Source organism: Schistocerca nitens, chromosome 10 (genome assembly GCF_023898315.1).
Source record: "Schistocerca nitens isolate TAMUIC-IGC-003100 chromosome 10, iqSchNite1.1, whole genome shotgun sequence".
Lineage (NCBI taxonomy): Eukaryota > Metazoa > Arthropoda > Insecta > Orthoptera > Acrididae > Schistocerca > Schistocerca nitens.
Genome location: NC_064623.1, coordinates 130,739,580 through 130,759,486, shown reverse-complemented (window position 1 = coordinate 130,759,486; position 19,907 = coordinate 130,739,580). Strand labels below are relative to the sequence as shown.

General features: G+C 45.6%; 1 protein-coding gene across 1 annotated transcript in view; it reads right to left on the bottom strand.

Annotated features, from left to right (window-relative positions):
• The window catches only part of LOC126209931 (poly [ADP-ribose] polymerase tankyrase-1-like), an 84,909-nt gene that overhangs the window by 12,558 nt on the left and 52,444 nt on the right, over positions 1 to 19,907 (bottom strand). The window contains exons 4-5 of the mRNA XM_049939049.1: positions 18,492 to 19,068; positions 8,447 to 8,584 (exon numbers count right to left, since the gene is read on the bottom strand). Of these exons, the coding sequence (XP_049795006.1) occupies positions 8,447 to 8,584; positions 18,492 to 19,068 (715 nt within the window). The remainder of the gene's footprint in view (positions 1 to 8,446; positions 8,585 to 18,491; positions 19,069 to 19,907) is intronic.

Genomic DNA, 19,907 nt, shown 5'->3' with positions numbered 1-19,907 from the left:
GCTCTTCCAAGTCCTTTGCTGTCTCTGACAGAATTACAATGTCATCGGCGAACCTCAAAGTTTTTATTTCTTCCCCATGGATTTTAATACCTACTCCGAATTTTTCTTTTGTTTGCTTTCCTGCTTGCTCAATATAGAGATTGAATAGCATCGGGGAGAGGCCACAACCCTGTCTCACTCCCTTCCCAACCACTGCTTCCCTTTCATGTCCATCGACTCTTATAACTGCCATCTGCTTTCTGTACAAATTGTAAATAGCCTTTCGCTCCCTGTATTTTACCCCTGCCACCTTCAGAATTTGAAAGAGAGTATTCCCGTCAACATCGTCAAAAGCTTTCTCTAATTCTACAAATGCCAGAAACGTAGGTTTGCCTTTCTTAATATTTTTTCCAAGATAAGTCGTAGGGTCAGTATTGCCTCACGTGTTCCAACTTTTCTACGGAATCCAAACTGATCTTCCCCGAGGTCGGCTTCTATCAGTTTTTCCATTCGTCTGTAAAGAATTCGCGTTAGTATTTTGCAGCTGTGACTTATTAAACTGATAGTTCGGTAATTTTCACATCTGCCAACACCTGCTTTCTTTAGGATTCGAATTATTACATTCTTCTTGAAGTCTGAGGGTGTTTCGCCTGTCTCATACATCTTGCTCACCAGATGGTAGAGTTTTGTCAGGACTGGCTCTCCCAAGGCTGTCACTAGTTCTAATGGAATGTTGTCTACTCCCGGGGCCTTGTTTCGACTCAGGTCTTTCAGTGCTCTGTCAAACTCTCTGTCAAACCTCGCTACGTTTGGTATATGAGCCTTGACTTCTCGCGATGCTCTCGGCAGGATAGTTACGTGCTTTGCGGCGTCCTGCTTGGCTAGTGCCCTCTGTGAAGGACGGCCACGTCTCACGAGGTGAAGAGAGTAGGTTGACGGCAGTGACAGAGGGCAGACAAGGCACGGAGCACCGCGAGTAGTCAGCCGGCTCTCGGTGTACTGCGAGGACGCACGGGCTGACATTCCGGCGGCCAGTGGAACTGGAGTGCGGAAGCAGTCACCCGTCAACAAAGTCACGAGTCGTGCCCATCTGGAATCCTGAGGAGAGCGCGGGAGCTTACCCTGGCGTGCATGTTTACGATGAGTACCTGGACTAGCTCTAAATGGGGAGTCATTTTATGGTGGAACATTTGGACGTCATTGCTCCGTGTAGCCACACTGATTTTCGCTAGTCATTCCTTAAACCACAAAGCCGTATTTTCGTTATTGAAATACTGTAAGTTTGTCAGTTACTCTTCTTTCTTGTCTTGCGCTCTTGTTGTCAAAACAAGTACAGTTTAAAAGGAACATAAATATTCTGTAGCACAACACAGCTCTCGTAATCTCCATACCTGTGCCATCTGCTGTCCACAGTTCTATGCCATCAGTGTAGTTTTCTTTCTTAGACCCGAAGAGATACAACACTCGCAACAATGTTATTATTTCGCATCTTGTAGTTCCTTTAGCATCTGTTCCATTCGAATATCGTACACTTTCTTTCTGAAACTGAATATACACTGATGACTCAAAACAGGTTATTTTTCCGTCTTTGGACCGAAGTACAACACTGATTTTGTGTATCAGGGATCCGCCAGTTTGTTCGTAGGTTTTTGGACGTATGTGGCATTAGCTGTCTGCGCGCAGGTCATGAAATTCGCCTAGATAACCAGCCGCTGATTTTCGTACGCGGTGATGTCGCCTGATACGATCCAGATGGTTTCCGTGGCATTTACATCAGGCGAATTTGCCCACCGAGGCATCAACGTGGCTTCACTATACTGCTCCTCAAACCACTGCAGCGCTATTCTGGCGCCGAGACACGGACGATTATACTACTGAAAGATGACGTCACCGTCGCGGGAGACAGCAAGCACGAAGGGATGCAGGTGGTTCGCAGCTGTCGGCGCACCTTCGATTACTACCACAGGTCCCATGCAAGTTCAGGAGAACGTCTCCCGTAGCATAATACTGCTCCCAACGGCCTGCGCCCGTAGCGCGCTGCACGTTTCGAGCCGCCGTTCACCTCGAAGACGGCGTTAATGGAGACGACCAGGGACCTCGTGTAGGAAAACTGTGATTCACCCGAAGAGCCGACTCGTTGCGATTGATCGACGGTCGAATTCCTAAGATTCTGTACCCAATGCTATCGTAATTGACGATGTAGCTGGGTCAAAATTTGAACACGTAGGGGTGGTCTCCTGCAGAGCTCCATGTCCAACAATGTACGATGAATGGTGTGCTCCGAAGCACTTCAGCATACGCCTGCGTTGTGCTCTTTCGGCACAGATGCAACAGATCGCTATCTACCTTACTTTACAGAGCAGACAAGCCTCCGAACCCCACGTTCTGGGGACGGTCGTGGACATCCAACCATTTAGCGCCTAGTGGTACTTTAACCGTCCTTCTACCTCTTCCCGTAGATGCTCACAATAGTAGAATGTGAACATTCGACCAGCTTCACTGTTTCCGAGATACTCGTTCACAGGCTCTGTGTAATAATACACTACTCGCCATTAAAATATATTATACTAGAACTGACAAGTGATTACATTTTCACGCAATTTGGGTGCATAGATCCTGAGAAATCAGTACCCAGAACAACCACCTCTGGCCGTAATAACGGCCTTGATACGCCTGGGCATTGAGTCAAACAGAGCTTGGATGGCGTGTACAGCTGCCCATGCAGCTTCAACCCGATACCACAGAAGTGACTGGCGTATTGTGACGAGCCAGTTGCTCGGCCACCATTGCCCAGACGTTTTCAATTGCTGAGACATCTGGAGAATATGCTGGCCAGGGCAGCAGTCGAACATTTTCTATATCCAGAAAGGCCCGTACAGGACCTACAACATGTGGTCGTGCATTATCCTGCTGAAATGTAGGGTTTCGCAGGGATCAAATGAGGGTCGTAACACATAAGAAATGTAACGTCCACTGTTCAAAGCGCCGTCAATACGAACAAGAGGCGATCGAGACGTGTAACCAATGGCACCCCATAAAATCACGCCGGATGATACGCCAGTATGGCGACGACGAATACAAGCTTCCAATGTGCTTTCACCACAATGTCGCCAAACACGGATGCGACCATAATGATGCTGTAAACAGAACCTTGATTCATCCGAAAAAATGACGTTTTGCCATTCGTGCAGCCAGATTCGTCGTTGAGTACACGATCGCAGGCGCTCCTGTCTTTGATGCAGTGTCAAGGGTAACCGCAGCCCTGGTCTCCGAGCTGATAATGCTGCTGCAAACGTCGTCGAACTACTCGTGCAGATGGCTGTTGTCTTGCAAACGTCCCCATCTGTTGACTCAGGGATCGAGACGTGGCTGCACGATCCGTTACAGCCATGCGGATAAGACGCCTGTCATCTCGACTGCTAGTGATACGAGGCCGTTGGTATCGAGCACGGCGTTCCGTATTACCCTCCTGAACCTACCGATTTCATATTATGCTAACAGTCATTGTATCTCGATCAACGGGAGCAGCAATGTCGCGATACGATAAACCGTAATCGCGATAGGCTAAAATCCGACGTTTATCAAAGTCGGAAACGTGATGGTACGCATTTCTCTTCCTTACATGAGGCATCGCAACAACGTTTCACCAGGCAACGCCGGTCAACTGCTGTTTTTTGTATGAGAAATCGTTTGGAAACTTCCCTCATGTCAGCAGGTTGTAGGTGTCGCCACCGGCGCCAGCCTTGTGTGAACGCTCTGATAAGGTAATCATTTGCATATCACAGCATCTTCTTCCTGTCGTTAAATTTCGCGTCTGTAGCACGTCATCTTCATGGTGTAGCAATTTTAATGGCCAGTAGCCTAATCTGCTCTTTGTCAAAGTCGCTTGTCTCAATGGATTTTCCCATTTGCAACTCCTATAGTCGCTAGCGTATTTCCACTTCCGCGTGTGCTCTGCTTACATACTTTTGCTACCGCATCACGAGCCCGCAACCCCACCAGGCGGTATCTAATGTCACAGTGGACCGACAAGAACCTTTAGATGTATTTAAGTGGTACTATGATCTTTCGTCGGTGTCTGCAGCTTCTATCGAGAACTGGGCTGTAGAAGGATGCAAGAAAGACTGCGAAATAATACAAACTACGAAAAAATGGGAAATAAGAATACGAATAAGTAAATTGTACCAGTGATAGGATGTTGTGTGAGGTCGTTTCCTGACACTACTTGACCCAAGAAACGGCCAGCGAGACCTGCGTGCCGAGAGAGCACACAGGGACTACAGCCAGTTCTGCCCTGGAACCGAGATGGCGGTAGCCCCAAACGCCACGCATTCCGGACACCGAGTTGTGATGTGGACGTGTGACAAACAAGCCAGAGCCTGCACGGGTGGCGCCACTAGGCCAGCCAGATGACTCAACACAAAAAGCAGGTGACGTCTATGCCCGTGCACATCGGGAGAGACTGCTTTCATGCCAAACACACTGGCGCCATCCAACGTGTCATTTCTGTCCAGCCACTTGTGACTCGTTTCCCACAACAACAAAGACTGAATTTATATATCCTAGAATACAAAAAATTGATTATCCTGCACTAGAAGCAGATATATAACACCAAACAATTATGTTTCAGTGACCTTCCATCCTTGGCCAGTTTTTCAACCTCCACGAGTTTCAGCCACTGTGAAGCAATGGCTGCCTGTAGCAAGTCTTTTTCCTTTATGTTGGTACTTTAATGACCCATGAGGACAAGGGCCAGGCAACGGATAAACACGGTCTGTCAAGACCTGATGTTGTTTACAAACGTTGCATACTATAAAACAAAAGAGGGGAGGCAATTTGCCACGCGGGATTAGCCGAGCGGTCTGGGGCGCTGCAGTCGTGGACTGTGCGGCTGGTCCCGGTGGAGGTTCGAGTCCTCCCTAGGGCATGGGTGTGTGTGTTTGTCCTTAGGATACTTAAGCTTAGGTAGTGTGTAGGCTTAGGGACTGATGACCTTAGCAGACCTTAGCAGTTAAGTACCATAAGATTTCATACACATTTGAACATTTTTGGAGGCAATTTACACACACACATTAGGAAGATAATAAACTCTCTCAAGAATAAAAGCTCACATGCAGTTGATGGCATTTCCAGCAGGATAATAAAAGCTTGTTCCCAAGAAATAAGTGGGATTCTTAGCCACATATGTAATAGCTCTCTGAAGCAGTGTATTTTCCCAGATAGACTGACGTATGCCATTGTTAAACCACTGCATAAAAAAGACGATACGTCTGATGTCAACAACTACAGCCCAATCCCTCCCCTGAATCCCTTATCCAAAATTCTTGAAAAAGTAATGTATTGTAGAGTAGCTTCACACCTTTGTCAAAAAAAAGTTTTAACAACAAGTCAGTTTGGTTTCCAGAAGGGTTTTTCAACGGAAAATGCTATAGATACTTTCACTAATGAAATATTAAATGCTCTGAGTAACCGGAAGTCACCCATTGGGATTTTTTGTGATCTATCAAGGGCTTTCGATTGTGTAAATCATGGAATACTTCTAGATAAGCTCAAGTACTGTGGTATGAATGGGGCAGCGCTCAAATGGTTTAAATCATACCCAACTGGAAGAGTGCAGAAAGTTGAAATAAGCCGTTCACATAATATGCAAAAAACTGGTGAATTCTCAAACTGGGGAACAATCATGAATGGGGTGCCGCAAGGTTCGGTCTTGGGTCCTTTGCTGTTCTTAATATGTATTAATGACTTGCCATTCTATATTCACGATGATGCAAAGCTGGTACTTTTTGCCAATGATACAAATATAGCTATCACACCTGACAGACAAGAATTAACTGGTCAAATTGTAAATGATGTTTTTCAGAAAATCAATAAGTGGTTCTCTGCAAATGGGCTCTCATTAAACTTTGACAAAACACAGTATATACAGTTCCACGCACCCCATTAATAAATATAGACTTTGATCAGAAATCGGCAGCTAAGATAGAATATTCAAAATTTCTAGGTGTATGCATTGATGAGGGGTTGAACTGAAAAAAAAAAAACCACACTGAGGATCTGCTGAAACGTTTGAGTTCAGCTACTTATGCTATTAGGGTCATTGCAAATTTTGGCGATATACACTCCTGGAAATTGAAATAAGAACACCGTGAATTCATTATCCCAGGAAGGGGAAACTTTATTGACACATTCCTGGGGTCAGATACATCACATGATCATACTGACAGAACCACAGGCACATAGACACAGGCAACAGAGCATGCACAATGTCGGCACTAGTACAGTGTATATCCACCTTTCGCAGCAATGCAGGCTGCTATTCTCCCATGGAGACGATCGTAGAGATGCTGGATGTAGTCCTGTGGAACGGCTTGCCATGCCATTTCCACCTGGCACCTCAGTTGGACCAGCGTTCGTGCTGGACGTGCAGACCGCGTGAGACGACGCTTCATCCAGTCCCAAACATGCTCAATGGGGGACAGATCCGGAGATCTTGCTGGCCAGGGTAGTTGACTTACACCTTCTAGAGCACGTTGGGTGGCACGGGATACATGCGGACGTGCATTGTCCTGTTGGAACAGCAAGTTCCCTTGCCGGTCTAGGAATGGTAGAACGATGGGTTCGATGACGGTTTGGATGTACCGTGCACTATTCAGTGTCCCCTCGACGATCATCAGTGGTGTACGGCCTGTGTAGGAGATCGCTCCCCACACCATGATGCCGGGTGTTGGCCCTGTGTGCCTCGGTCGTATGCAGTCCTGATTGTGGCGCTCACCTGCACGGCGCCAAACACGCATACGACCATCATTGGCACCAAGGCAGAAGCGACTCTCATCGCTGAAGACGACACGTTTCCATTCGTCCCTCCATTCACGCCTGTCGCGACACCACTGGAGGCGGGCTGCACGATGTTGGGGCGTGAGCGGAAGACGGCCTAACGGTGTGCGGGACCGTGGCCCAGCTTCATGGAGACGGTTGCGAATGGTCCTCGCCGATACCCCAGGAGCAACAGTGTCCCTAATTTGCTGGGAAGTGGCGGTGCGGTCCCCTACGGCACTGCGTAGGATCCTACGGTCTTGGCGTGCATCCGTGCGTCGCTGCGGTCCGGTCCCAGGTCGACGGGCACGTGCACCTTCCGCCGACCACTGGCGACAACATCGATGTACTGTGGAGACCTCACGCCCCACGTGTTGAGCAATTCGGCGGTACGTCCACCCGGCCTCCCGCATGCCCACTATACGCCCTCGCTCAAAGTCCGTCAACTGCACATACGGTTCACGTCCACGCTGTCGCGGCATGCTACCAGTGTTAAAGACTGCGATGGAGCTCCGTATGCCACGGCAAACTGGCTGACACTGACGGCGGCGGTGCACAAATGCTGCGCAGCTAGCGCCATTCGACGGCCAACACCGCGGGTCCTGGTGTGTCCGCTGTGCCGTGCGTGTGATCATTGCTTGTACAGCCCTCTCGCAGTGTCCGGAGCAAGTATGGTGGGTCTGACACACCGGTGTCAATGTGTTCTTTTTTCCATTTCCAGGAGTGTACATCTGAGTAAATTAGCTTACCACGCCTATTTTCATTCTGTGCTTTCATATGGCATTATATTCTGGGGTAACTTATCAATGAGTAAAAGAGTGTTCATTGCACAAAAGCGTGTAACTAGAATAATTGCTGGAGCTCATCCAAGATCATCCTGCAGACACTTATTTAAAGAGCTAGAAATCTTCACTGTAGCCTCACAATATATATATTCACTTATGAAATTTGTTATTAACAATCCGAACGAATTCAAAAGTAATAGCAGTGTACATGGCTACAACACTAGGAGAAAGGATGATCTTCACTACTCAAGGTTAAATCTAACTTTGGCTCAGAAGGGGGTAAATTATGCTGCCACAAAAGTCTTTGGTCGCTTACCTAATAGCATAAAAAGTCTGACAGATAGCCATATAGCATTTAAAAGGAAATTAAAAGAATTTCTTAATGGCAACTCCTTCTACTCATTAGATGAATTTTTGGATATACTAAGTGGGTAATTTCCCAAACCCCACAAAAAAAAAATAATTACAAATATTGAGTGTGATGTAACATTTTGTCTAATGTAATATCTTGTATAGACACCCTTTATTAACCTGACACGTTCCACATCATTACGAAGTGTCGTATTCATGATCTATGGAACAAGTACTAATGTAATCTAATCTAATCTAATGGTGAATTGAGAAATATACATGGTTATTCAAAGGTTGACATTTAATCTTCAAGCTGAATGCTACTGACTCTGTGAAAGCAAAGAAGTATGTAGAGATCGACTGAAACAAGTGCTTTACTGTTAAGAGTCTCCCCTCTGCCTTCTTGAAAAATGCAATAAAATGGTGTGTGATTTATTGTCTGTAACTACTGGCTGACGCCCCCGTAATTCATACTGTGAATATGAAAAACGTGGACACGTTGCGACGGAACTCACCTCATGCGAGAGACTTCAGCGTCACCAGGTGGTGGAGTGGGGCAGGCTTCCACTGGTGGTGCAGCTGCCACGGGAGTACAGCTTTGCTCGCTGGAGCTGCCGGCCGCCGTCGCCCTGCTGTCTTCAGTGGCTGGAGTGCTGGACCGAGGGAGACACCGTGTTAGCGAGGAGGCCAGGGGGCACCTCACTACAGGCACTACTGCTAAGGGATTGTCATTCTCAACAATGGAACAACGACTGTAGTGTGACCACAAAGGTGAATCCCTTACCATCGAGCTAGTCAGTTCACACACCTCTTCTCCTCAGATTCTCACAACAATCCGTTGCATACCAAAAATACATGTTGTATAAAATAATATGCAAATGAGAGGTACATACAAGGGCCAACAGTTATCGTGGAGCGATATTACAGCACAATTTGAATGCATAAAAACAACAATAAAAAAGAACCTAGAACTCGAACAAAATTCAAATAAACTGATTGGGCACTGTAGTCACTGAATGATGTTCCCAGCTCATGTGTCACGGACGGGATGTAGTGCCACAGGTGCAAAACGAGGAGAGCAGCTTTTGAACTAGTGGGGAGGACGTTCAGAGAAGCAAGGGGTACAAAATTTGCGATATTATGAAGCCATTCCAGTAAACCATTTAATTGCTGTAAGAATTAATATCACAGAAATTGAAACATTTCCCAGTGCCTGTATTTGATTAATATTAGCCAACGAGCACCCTCAATGAACAGGCGAATGTTGAATATCATTTGACTGCAAAGTGTCTGAGTAAGGTCAGTAAAGAAAACAGAGACAACGCATATATACATTTACGCTTGGCAATGGGTATAAAGAGCAGATGTTGTGATCATTGGTACCTTAACGTCTACCCACTCCTGTGTGCTAGTTATGTTTCCTCTGTGTCTAACAGTATTCCCAAAAATAAGTCACATAATGTACTACCTGATGTTTTCGCATGTCCACAACTGCAGCACCATTAAGTGGACTACACTTGCCAGTATAGACTCAACATTTGCATCCACATGTCCACACTTCAGCACCTGACATGCTGCTCTTGACACATCTACTTGGACGTGCTAACCAACCTAAAACCATATTACTCCTAATATTTGTTATTATTAGACTGCAAATGAATTAAATATGGCATAATATTGTGCATTCACTGACTTCAGTCATCAATATAAATATATGCAGTCGTACATCTACACTCTGTGTTATATACATACAACACTGTCCAGTTACATTAATATGATCACCTGTCAAAACACTGAATAGGCTAAATAACCGCATGGACAAGAGCGAGACATGCAGGAAGAGAACCAATGACGTTCCGAAAGGCTCCAAGAGGCACTTGCTGTCATGTCGTGGCCGTTTGTGCTGGGTTTCTCAGTTGACAATCCGTGGCACAGACTGTCTGATCAAAGTGGTCCCGTACATTCTCGTTTGGTTTGAAATCCGCTAGTTTCGTGGCGAGGGGATTACAGGCCACTCACCCTGATGCTCTTCACACCATGTACATGTAATGCGAGCTGTGTGACAGGTTGCGTTGTCCTACTGGTAGATGCAATCATGACGAGGAAAAAAAAACTGCTTGTAGGGGTGGACATGGTCCCCAAGGAAAGATGCATACTTGTGCCGATCCTTTGTGCCTTCCAGAATGACGAGTTCATCCAGTGAGTGCAACGGAAACATTCTCCTAAATGGCCACCTGTCGCCATTCAGTATACACCTAGTTCTGGTGCTCTCATGCAACTTCCATCCTTTGTCACTGATGAACAGCAGGACCATATGCACCAACATTCGCTGAGTGATCACTGAATAAGCACTGTTGATATCCCCTTAGTTCATCTGGGCAGTCAACTGCTCAATGGCTGCATATCTGTCAGCTCATACACGTCTCTGCAGCCATCATTCACCACTGTCATCAAAGGCACGCAATGCACAACAGTTTTCTAGGCACCGGTTTTGGGTGGCGCCATTATGCCACGCAGGTTGTGCTTTAACCAGGAAGGTGAAATGTTTCTTTTCATTTGTAAATAAATTTCAGTCCCAAAACTGAAATAATTTATGTAAACCTACGTCAGAAACGTATTTTTGTATGAATTTCGCGTATTGTTTCTGAGTTGACTTATAACGTAAAATTGCAATTAATTCTTAAATGTGAGAGAGCATACAGATGTCAAAACTAGCGAAAGAGAGCAATTGTATTTTTTAATTGATAATGATGCATCAAATGCAGCGCAAGCGGCGTCAACAACCAAATTTGATGCGATCGGTCGCACCAGAAAGCTGCGCAGCGAAGTCTCTCGAACATTTTCCCCCGCAAGAGACTTCCAGAGCAGTAAGAGACTGAGTAAGAATGACAGTAGATTTGCCTTCAGTTGTCTATTTGTATATAAACACGAGCGGAGTCTGGATCGGTCTCTCTCGATATCTCTCTCTCCTGAGGCCCGCTCTCTTCCGGTGTCTCCGCTCTTGTCGATCGCTCTCTCGAATGATTTTGTGGTAGGCAGTTGTACTTGAAAGATATTTTCAAGGTGTGTAAAGTACTTATCTATGTAAAGGTATCGTCAGTATATGAACCAATGTTTCATTTCAACAACATTAACCTTGCCTGCCAACTTTTCTATGTCTCAGTTACGAGAGCTGCGACACTGCCGGACTTATCGTTTGCTATCATATCATTCTTTTTACTTGACTGCTTCTTTTAATTAATGGCACTCCAGTTAATTTCCTCTTTTCAAAATGTATTTTTCCATTACCACTAAAGAGCACCAGTCGAAATAGAGAAAACTTTCCTTTTTGGAAATAATAACTCGACAGCACACATACAATTTACAAACTTGGCAGTTTCGAAAATGCTTCTTGGCCGGAAAGCCAATGCTCGTGCATGTTTGGACGTCAGATAAATCGCTCCCCTTCTGTACTGTGGTAGCGACTGTACTGTTTCCTCGTTCATTCAACACGTTTCATTTGCTCTCCACAGCTTACGCCGCCGCCTGGCGTGTACGAGTGGGTGTTGCACCTTGACGTCGAAAATAGGCGATTTCCTTTGAGTTGTGTTGTCGCCTCTATGGGTTGTCTACAGACGTACATTTCTGTAGCTTCGAATTCCACGTTGAAGGTCAGCATTTCACCCCTGTTGTTTGAATGTGGCTATTGTTAGGGAATATAAAAATAAGTTTATGCACATTGTGTTCCCAGTCACGTGACTACTGCAGGTTTGTCAGTAGACCACATATATAAATTAAAGCTACTAATGCGTTGAGGTAAGACGTTACGAAGTATGGGACTGGCAGTTATTCTCTCAGTGCAGTGCAAAAGCTATGCTAAGTAAGCCACTTGACGGAAGTTTGTATGTAATGTTTTGACAAGCAGAAACAACTGTGAGAGGAGTGTGGATGATAGTATAATTAAACATCATGAATGAGCTAATAATGAAGCAGTCATAGTCATGGCAAATGAAAATAAACAGTTAAAAGTTGTGTGATTCATTCCATATACTATAGAAGCAATATTTAATGACACTAACCATTAGAGACGTTCGCATATCATATTGAAGGTGTGGGACGTTGCTGTGCTACGAATTTACGATTGACTCAACATGAAGACTATCACATAGATCCTGAAGATGGGAACAAAAGTTGGATGAGAAATTGTTCTTATAATAAGATGGCCATTCAAAAATTTGTGAAGCCTGAGGCAATGAAGAAGATGACGATCAGGAATTACTGAAGGGACTCTATTTAAGTTAGCTAGTGTATTTTCTCCCCCTATGAATCATGAATGTTGGCGTTGGTGGGGATCCTTGCGTGCCTCAGCAATACAGATAGCCACACCATAGGTGCAACCACAACTGAGCGGTATCTGTTGAGAGGTCAGATAAACGTGTGGCTCCTGAAGAGGGGCAGCAGCCTCTTCAGTAGTTGCAGGGGCAATAATCTGGATTACTGACTGATCTAGCCTTGTTAAAACCACCAATATGGCCTTGCTGTGCTGGTACTGCGAATAGCTGAAAGAAAAGGAAAACTACAGCTGTAATTTTTCCTGAGGGCATGTAGCTCTACTGAGTGGTTAAATGATGATGGCATCCTCTTAGGTAAAATGTTCCGGAGGTAAAATGAACCCCCCATTCGGATCTCTTGTGGGGGGAGAGGGGGGGGGGAGGGGCTATCCAGGAGGACGTCGCTATCAGGAGAAACAAAACTGGCGTTCTATTCATCACAGCATGGAATGCCAGATCCCTTAATTGGCCAGGTAGGTTAGAAAATTTAAAAAGGGAAATCGATGGGTTAAAGTTAGATATAGTGGGAATTAGTGAAGTTCTGATGCAGGAATAACAAGACATCTGGTCAGGCGAATACAGTGTTACAAATACAAAATCAAATGGGGGGTAATTCAGGAGTACATTTGATAATGAATAAGGAATGCAGGTAAGCTACTATGAACAGCACGGTGAATGCATTATTGTAGCCAAGATATACACATAGCCCACACTCACCACAGTAGTACAACTTTATATGACAACTAGCTCCGCAGATGAGGAGGAGATTGAGGAAACGTACGATTAGATAAAAGAAATTAATCAGATAGTTAAGGGAGACGAAAATTTAAGGATGCTAGGGGACTGGAATTAGTAGTAGGTGAATATGGACTGAGGGAGGGGAAATTCAGGAGTACATTTGATAATGAATAAGGAATGCAGGTAAGCTACTATGAACAGCACGGTGAATGCATTATTGTAGCAAAGATAGACACATAGCCCACACTCACCACAGTAGTACAACTTTATATGACAACTAGCTCCGCAGATGAGGAGGAGATTGAGGAAACGTACGATTAGATAAAAGAAATTATTCAGATAGTTAAGGGAGACCAAAATTTAAGGGTGCTAGGGGACTGGAATTAGTAGTAGGTGAATATGGACTGAGGGAAAGGAATAAATAAGTATATATGTCGTGTGACTAGAGCCTCCTGTCAGGTAGACCGTTCGCCGGGTACAAGTCTTTTGATTTGACGCCACTTCGGCGACTTGCGCGATGATGGGGATGAAATGATGATGATTAGTACAACACAACACCCAGTGCCTGAGCGAAGAAAATCTCCGCCCAGCTGGGAATCGGACCCGTGCTCTTAGGATTGACATTCTGTCGCGCTGACCACTCAGCTACTGGGGGCGGACGGAGAGAACAATGAAAGAGAGAGCCAACTGGTAGAATTTGCACAGAGTTTATTTTAATCCTAACTTGGTTTAAGAATCATGAAAGAAGGTTGTATACGTGGAAGAGACCTGAAGACACCGGAAGGTATCAGGTTCATTTCATAACGGTAAGACAGAGATTTTGGAATAGGGTTTCTAATTGTATGACATTTCCTGGGGAGATATCGACAAGGAAAGCGTTTCTGAAGCAGAGAAATTTGTTAACATCGAGTATAGATTTAAGTGTCAGGAAGTCGTTTCTGAAAGTATTTGCATGGAGTGTAGCCATGTATGGAAGTGAAACATGGACGATAAATAGTTTGGACAAGAAGAGAATAGAAGCTTTCGAAATGTGGTGCTACAGAAGAATGCTGAACATTAGATGGGTAGATCACATAACTAATGAGGAGGTATTGAATAGAATTGGGGAGGAGTTTGTGACACGACTAGAAGAAGGGATCGGTTGGTAGGACATGTTCTGAGGCATCAAGGTATCACCAATTTAGTACTGGAGGGCAGCGTGGAGGGTAAAAATCGTAGAGGGAGACCAAGAGATGAATACACTAATCAGATTCAGAAGGATGTAGGCGGCAGTAGGTACTGGGAGATGAAGAAGCTTGCACAGGATAGAGTAGCATGGAGAGCTGCATCAAACCAGTCTCAGGACTGAAGACAAGAACAACAACAACAGCGACTCTGACCACAATTTACTGGTTATGACCTGCAGATTAAAGATTAAAAAGGCAGGATTTTATGGAGATGGGTCCTGAATAAACTGAAAGAACCAGAGGTGGCAAAGAGTTTCAGATGCAGTAGTAGGGAACGATTGACAAGAATAGGGGAAAGGAATACTATAGAAGAAGAATGGGTATCTTTGAGAGATGAAATAGTGAAGGCAGCAGGCCCCCTGAGTAGACAACATTCCATTAGAGCTACTGATCGCCTTGGGAGAGCCACCATGACAAAACTTTTCCATCCGGTGAGCGATGTATGAAACACGTGAGAATATAATAGGCCCAAAGAAAGCAGTTGCTGACAGATGTGAAAATTACCTCACTATCATTGTAATAATTCAAGGTTGCAAAATACTAACACGAATTCTTTACAGAAAAGACTGGTACAAGCTGACCTCAGGGGAAGATCAATTTGGATTCAGGGGAAATATAGGAACACTCGAGGCAATAGTGACCCCATGCCTTCTCATGGAAGACTGGTTAAGGAAAGGCAAACCTACGTTTATAGCATTTGTAGAATTAGAGAAAGCTTTTGACAATGTTGACTGGAATGCTCTCTTTGAAACTGTAAAGGTGACACGAATAAAATAAAGGGAGCGAAAGGCTAGTTACAATTTGTACAGAAATCAGATAACAGTTATAAGAGTCGAGTGGCACAAAAAGAAAGCAGTGGTGGGGAAGAGAGTGAAACAGAGTTGTCGCCTATCCCTGATGTTACGCAATCTGTATATTGAGGAAGCAGTAAAGGAAACAAAAGAAAAATTTGGAGTAGGAATTAAAGTCAAGGGAGAAGAAATAAAAGCTTTGAGGTTGGCTGATGACACTGTAATTCTGTCAGAGACACAAAGGAATTGGAAGAGCAGTCGAATGGAATGGACAGTGTCTTGAAAAGAGGATATCAGATGAACATCAGCAAAAGCAAGACGAAGATAATGGGATGTAGTCGAATTAAATCAAGAGATTATGAGCGAATTAGATTAGGAAACGAGACATTTCAAGTAGTAGATGAGTTTTGCTATTTGGAAGCAAAATAACTGATGATGGTTGAGGTAGGGAGGATATAAAATGTAGACTGGTAATGGCAAGAAAAGCGATTTTGAAGAAGACACATTTGTTAACATCGAGTACAGATTTAAGTGTTAGGAAGTCCTTTCTAAAAGTATTCTGTGTGGAGTGTAGTCATGTATGGAGGTGAAACATGGACAATAAACAGTTTAGGCAAGAAGAGAATAGAAGCCTTTGAATGCAGTGCTGCAGAAGAATGCTCAAGATAAGATGGTTAGATCACGTAACTTATGTGTCAGTACTGAACAGAATTGTGGAGAAGAGAAATTTGTGGCACGACCTGACTACAAGAGAGGATCGATTGGTAGGACACATTCTGAGGCATCAAGGGAGCATCAGTGTAGTACTGGAAGGAAGGGTGGGGGTAAAAAAGTAGGGGCAGGCCAGGAGATGGAAACAGTAAGCAGATTCAGAAGGATGGAGGTTGTAGTAGTTACTCGGAGATGAAGAGGCTTGCACAGGATAGAGTAGCGTGGAGAGCTGCATCCAACCAGTGTTTGGAGTGAAGACCACGACAACAACAGAGTATTTTCTAGCTATACTCAGGAATGAGGCAGAAGGAATTACATTTAAAGTTATGGTGTTAGTAATAGGATATCTTGAATAGACATCTACTGTGAAATTTGATTTCTTTAAAATTATAGTTTTCATATATATTTATGGAAATACAGTTCTACCTTGGAGTAACTAAATAAGAAATACGTCAGTAGGCAATGTTGTCAGGCAAACAGATCATTAAATGCAGTATACATAATGAATCATACATGAAAAATAAAGGAATTTTCTGCCAATTAGAAGGCACTAGGCTTGCACGGGGTGTTTTTACTGTGGATACAGAGAGTAACAAATGATAGTTCGATCTGTTGGCTTCATCAACATCGACACTGTTCGAGATGGACCAGTGACTGCAATAGATGTGAGAGGGTGGGTGCTAGTAGAAGGAGACACCGTGGAACACACGGGACCCCCTTAAGTAACGCAACAGAAAACATCAAATACGACAGCTGGACAGAGTTTAATGTCTGCTGTTCCAAGAAGCAGGAACAGCGTTTCGACCTATAAAACCCTCTCTTTGTGTGTGTTGTAGAAGGTAGTGTACCGAAGTATGGCCCATATTCAGAGGACCAACTGAACACAAAAGGAGAGAAAAAGAAGGAAAGTAGCTGAGTTTTGTTGTTGTGAGGACTGGTTTGTGTCTTGTGAGGTAGTCACAGAATGTGAGGGGAGTAAACAACTACACCCTCATGCACATGTTCTTGCATCACATTTTTTCGTTGGATTTATTCCTTACATGCTCAGATTAAGAACTACATCCTTCATTCTGTAGTGTGGTGTACTTCTTAGAAGTTATATCTACCTGGAGAGAATAGGCGTATTTTCATAAGTAAGTTGTAGGTGTATAGCACACATGTATCTCCAAAGTGAAAGAGAACTACACAAGACGTTATCTGTAGTACTAAAGTGGGAATAGTCTTCACGTAAGTCTCCCAAGGGTCAATATTTATAGGATGACAAAATCAGAAATGGGAAATTTTAAATACATTGCGCCCTCTGTAAACTACTGCAGCGTGCCAAAGCGTTTGTCGAGCTGGTATTGGGTGACAGACTTGCTTCTCGTCACCGTCTTTCCTTCAGTCAGCATATCACGTCACCATTTAAAGGTGTCTCGATGTCAGCTGAAAGAGAGACAGCTTACAAGAATAAACGTTACTTTATGTAATCAGACGTAGAGTGACCTGTGCAGCACACAAAATAAAGACTGCATGATCGCGTGCCCCGACCGTGGACTATACGCATCACTGTGTCTGGTTTCTTTCTATTCAGAGCGGGACATCGTAGTGTCCACAGCTAGAATGGCTGCTGCCATATGTCGATGTACTTTCTCTTCAGATGCTTTACGCCACAAACATAAATAACACCTTGTGGCACATATACAATTTAAGGCAACTGGTGACTGCAAATAAGATCAAAACAGAATGAATTTTCACTCTGCAGCGGAATGTGCGCTGATATGAAACTTCCTGGCAGATTGAAACTGCGTGCCGGACCGATACTCGAACTCGGGAGCTTTGCCTTTCAGGGGCAAGTGCTCTACCAACTGAGCTACCCAGGCACGACTCACGCCGCGTCCTCACAGCTTTGCTTCTGCCAGTACCTCGTTTCCTACCTTCCAAACTTTACAGAAGCTCTCCTGCGAACCTTTCAGAACTAAGGCAAAGGTCCCGAGTTCGAGTCTCGGTCCGGCACACAGTTTTAAGCTGCCAGGAAGTTTCATATCAGCGCACACTCCGCTGCAGAGTGAAAATCTCATTCTGGAAACATCCGCTAGGCTGTGGCTAAGCCATGTCTCCGCAATATCCTTTCTTTCAGGGGTGCTAGTTATGCAAGGTTCGCAAGAGAGTTTTTGTAAAGTTTGGAAGATAGGAGACGAGGTACTGGCAGAAGTAAAGCTGTGAGGACGGGGCATGAGTCGTGCTTGGGTAGCTCAGTTGGTAGAGCACTTGCCCGTGAAAGGTAAAGGTCCCGAGTTCGAGTCTCGGACCAGCACACAGTTTTAATCTGCCAGGAAGTTTCAAGATCAAAACAGTTGATAAATTATTTGTTGGCAAACACAGCTCAGTTCAGACATTTGATGAACTTATTACGACATATCAGTGGCGATGTTTGGTTTGTAGGGTCCTCAACTACACAGTCCCAATTTTGGCACAGTCCAATTTTTACCCAGTCCAATCTAGTCGCTGCCATGAATGATGACAGTGATGATGAAATGATGAGGACAACACAAACACCCAGTCCCCGGGCAGAGAAAATCGGCAATCCGGCCAGGAATCAAACCCGGGACCCTCCGATCCGGAGGCAGCGATGCTAGCCACTAGATCACGAGCTGCGGACTGAGATGTCGATAAAACCGTAATGATCTATGGTGGTGTATTTTAGAGCACTGGCTCATCTGGGGAAACTTAGTAGCAAAAACTGTAGGTTTGGAAATGCACACATCTGTAAAACTGCAGAAGGGTGGCTCGTCGGATGCTTACTCGGTCTCGTTTGACGGACGAGACAGCAGCCGAATCACTTCGAACAAGTCCTCGGGGTGGCTTCGCAGCGCCTCTGCCCAACCCCGGGTGGCCACCACGTGGAGCAGGTGGGCCTTTACAAAGGCCACGACGGCCTGCCTGTGGCTGTCAGTGCCGTGCCTGACTGCGACCACAGCTGCAGCCGCCGCAGTCTCCGTAGACAGCTGCGCGGCCACCTGCTGCTCGCAGGCAGACTTGAGAGCTGGCAAGCCGAACTTGTCAGCGGCGGCCAGCAGCTGGTGGGCTGTGCCGCGCAGCTGGGGGGCCCGGAGGGTGTAGCAGTAGGCCACGAGGTGGCGTAGCGCCGGGCCCTCCACGTTCGCGATGCTGACCTGGCCGCCGCTGGCCTTCGGCGCGTCGTGGGCAAAAATGGCGGCTAACACGGGGCACCTGGCGGCGAGGACAGCCCTGTGCGCCACCAGGCGCGTCTCGTCCGCCACCAGAGTCACCACAGCGCCGCTACTCGCGTCCAGCAGGGGAGCCAGGTCCGCGGCCGCCGTCTCCCCGTCCTCACCGACTGCTGACACGTTGGACCAGTCTGAAACACGGCGTCACTGAGCAGCTCTCTTCCCTTACGGTCGGGACACATCTTAAAACGCGAAAATTACAGAACACTCGGTCTAGTTGTGAATGCATCCTAAAACAATAATTTCGATTGTCCTCAAAAAGTGAAAGCCATCATGCATTCCGAAAATCAGTTTGGCTTCTGGTAAAACAAAGGAACAAGGGGAGGAATACGTTCTTTAACATTAGGAACAGAGAAATGTGAAATCTGGTTTCGCAGGATAGAGCAGATCAGGTTACGGTTGTGCAGCGGGCCGTTATCAGTTTCAAAGATATGTCACAGCAGTTGAGGTTTCATAACAGATTAACTGATCGCTCAACTTCAGTGTCCAGTGGGCAATGATCTTTGCGGCTCTTGCAGCTAGCGCCTCACAATCCGACCGCTCGTGCACGCCGCCAGTGGTCCCGGCCTGACCCCGCACCGTGGAGACTTACTTGCTGCTCTGTCCTAACTGACCGACTCAATCCAGCACACAGACAGCATTAAAATAACTGCTCAGACAGAACCACAGAAGCTACACACAGTTGCGCGAAAACACTTCCACAAACAACTCGAAGAATACTAAAACAGTCACTGTGGAACAACAAGGACGAATCACAAGTCGATACACGTAGAGAACCCAGAGGCGGTCGGCGACCAAATACAGGTCGTCCGATGAGACGACCGACCGAACGACCAACCGAGGTCGTCCCCACTCAGGTCACGTGTCAGCAACGGTCGGGCGAGTCATGGCTGTCCGGACCTCACTGCTGCTCCGTCCCGACGGAACGCGCCAAACACGACAACCCGGAAATACTGGCGGTCGCTCCAAA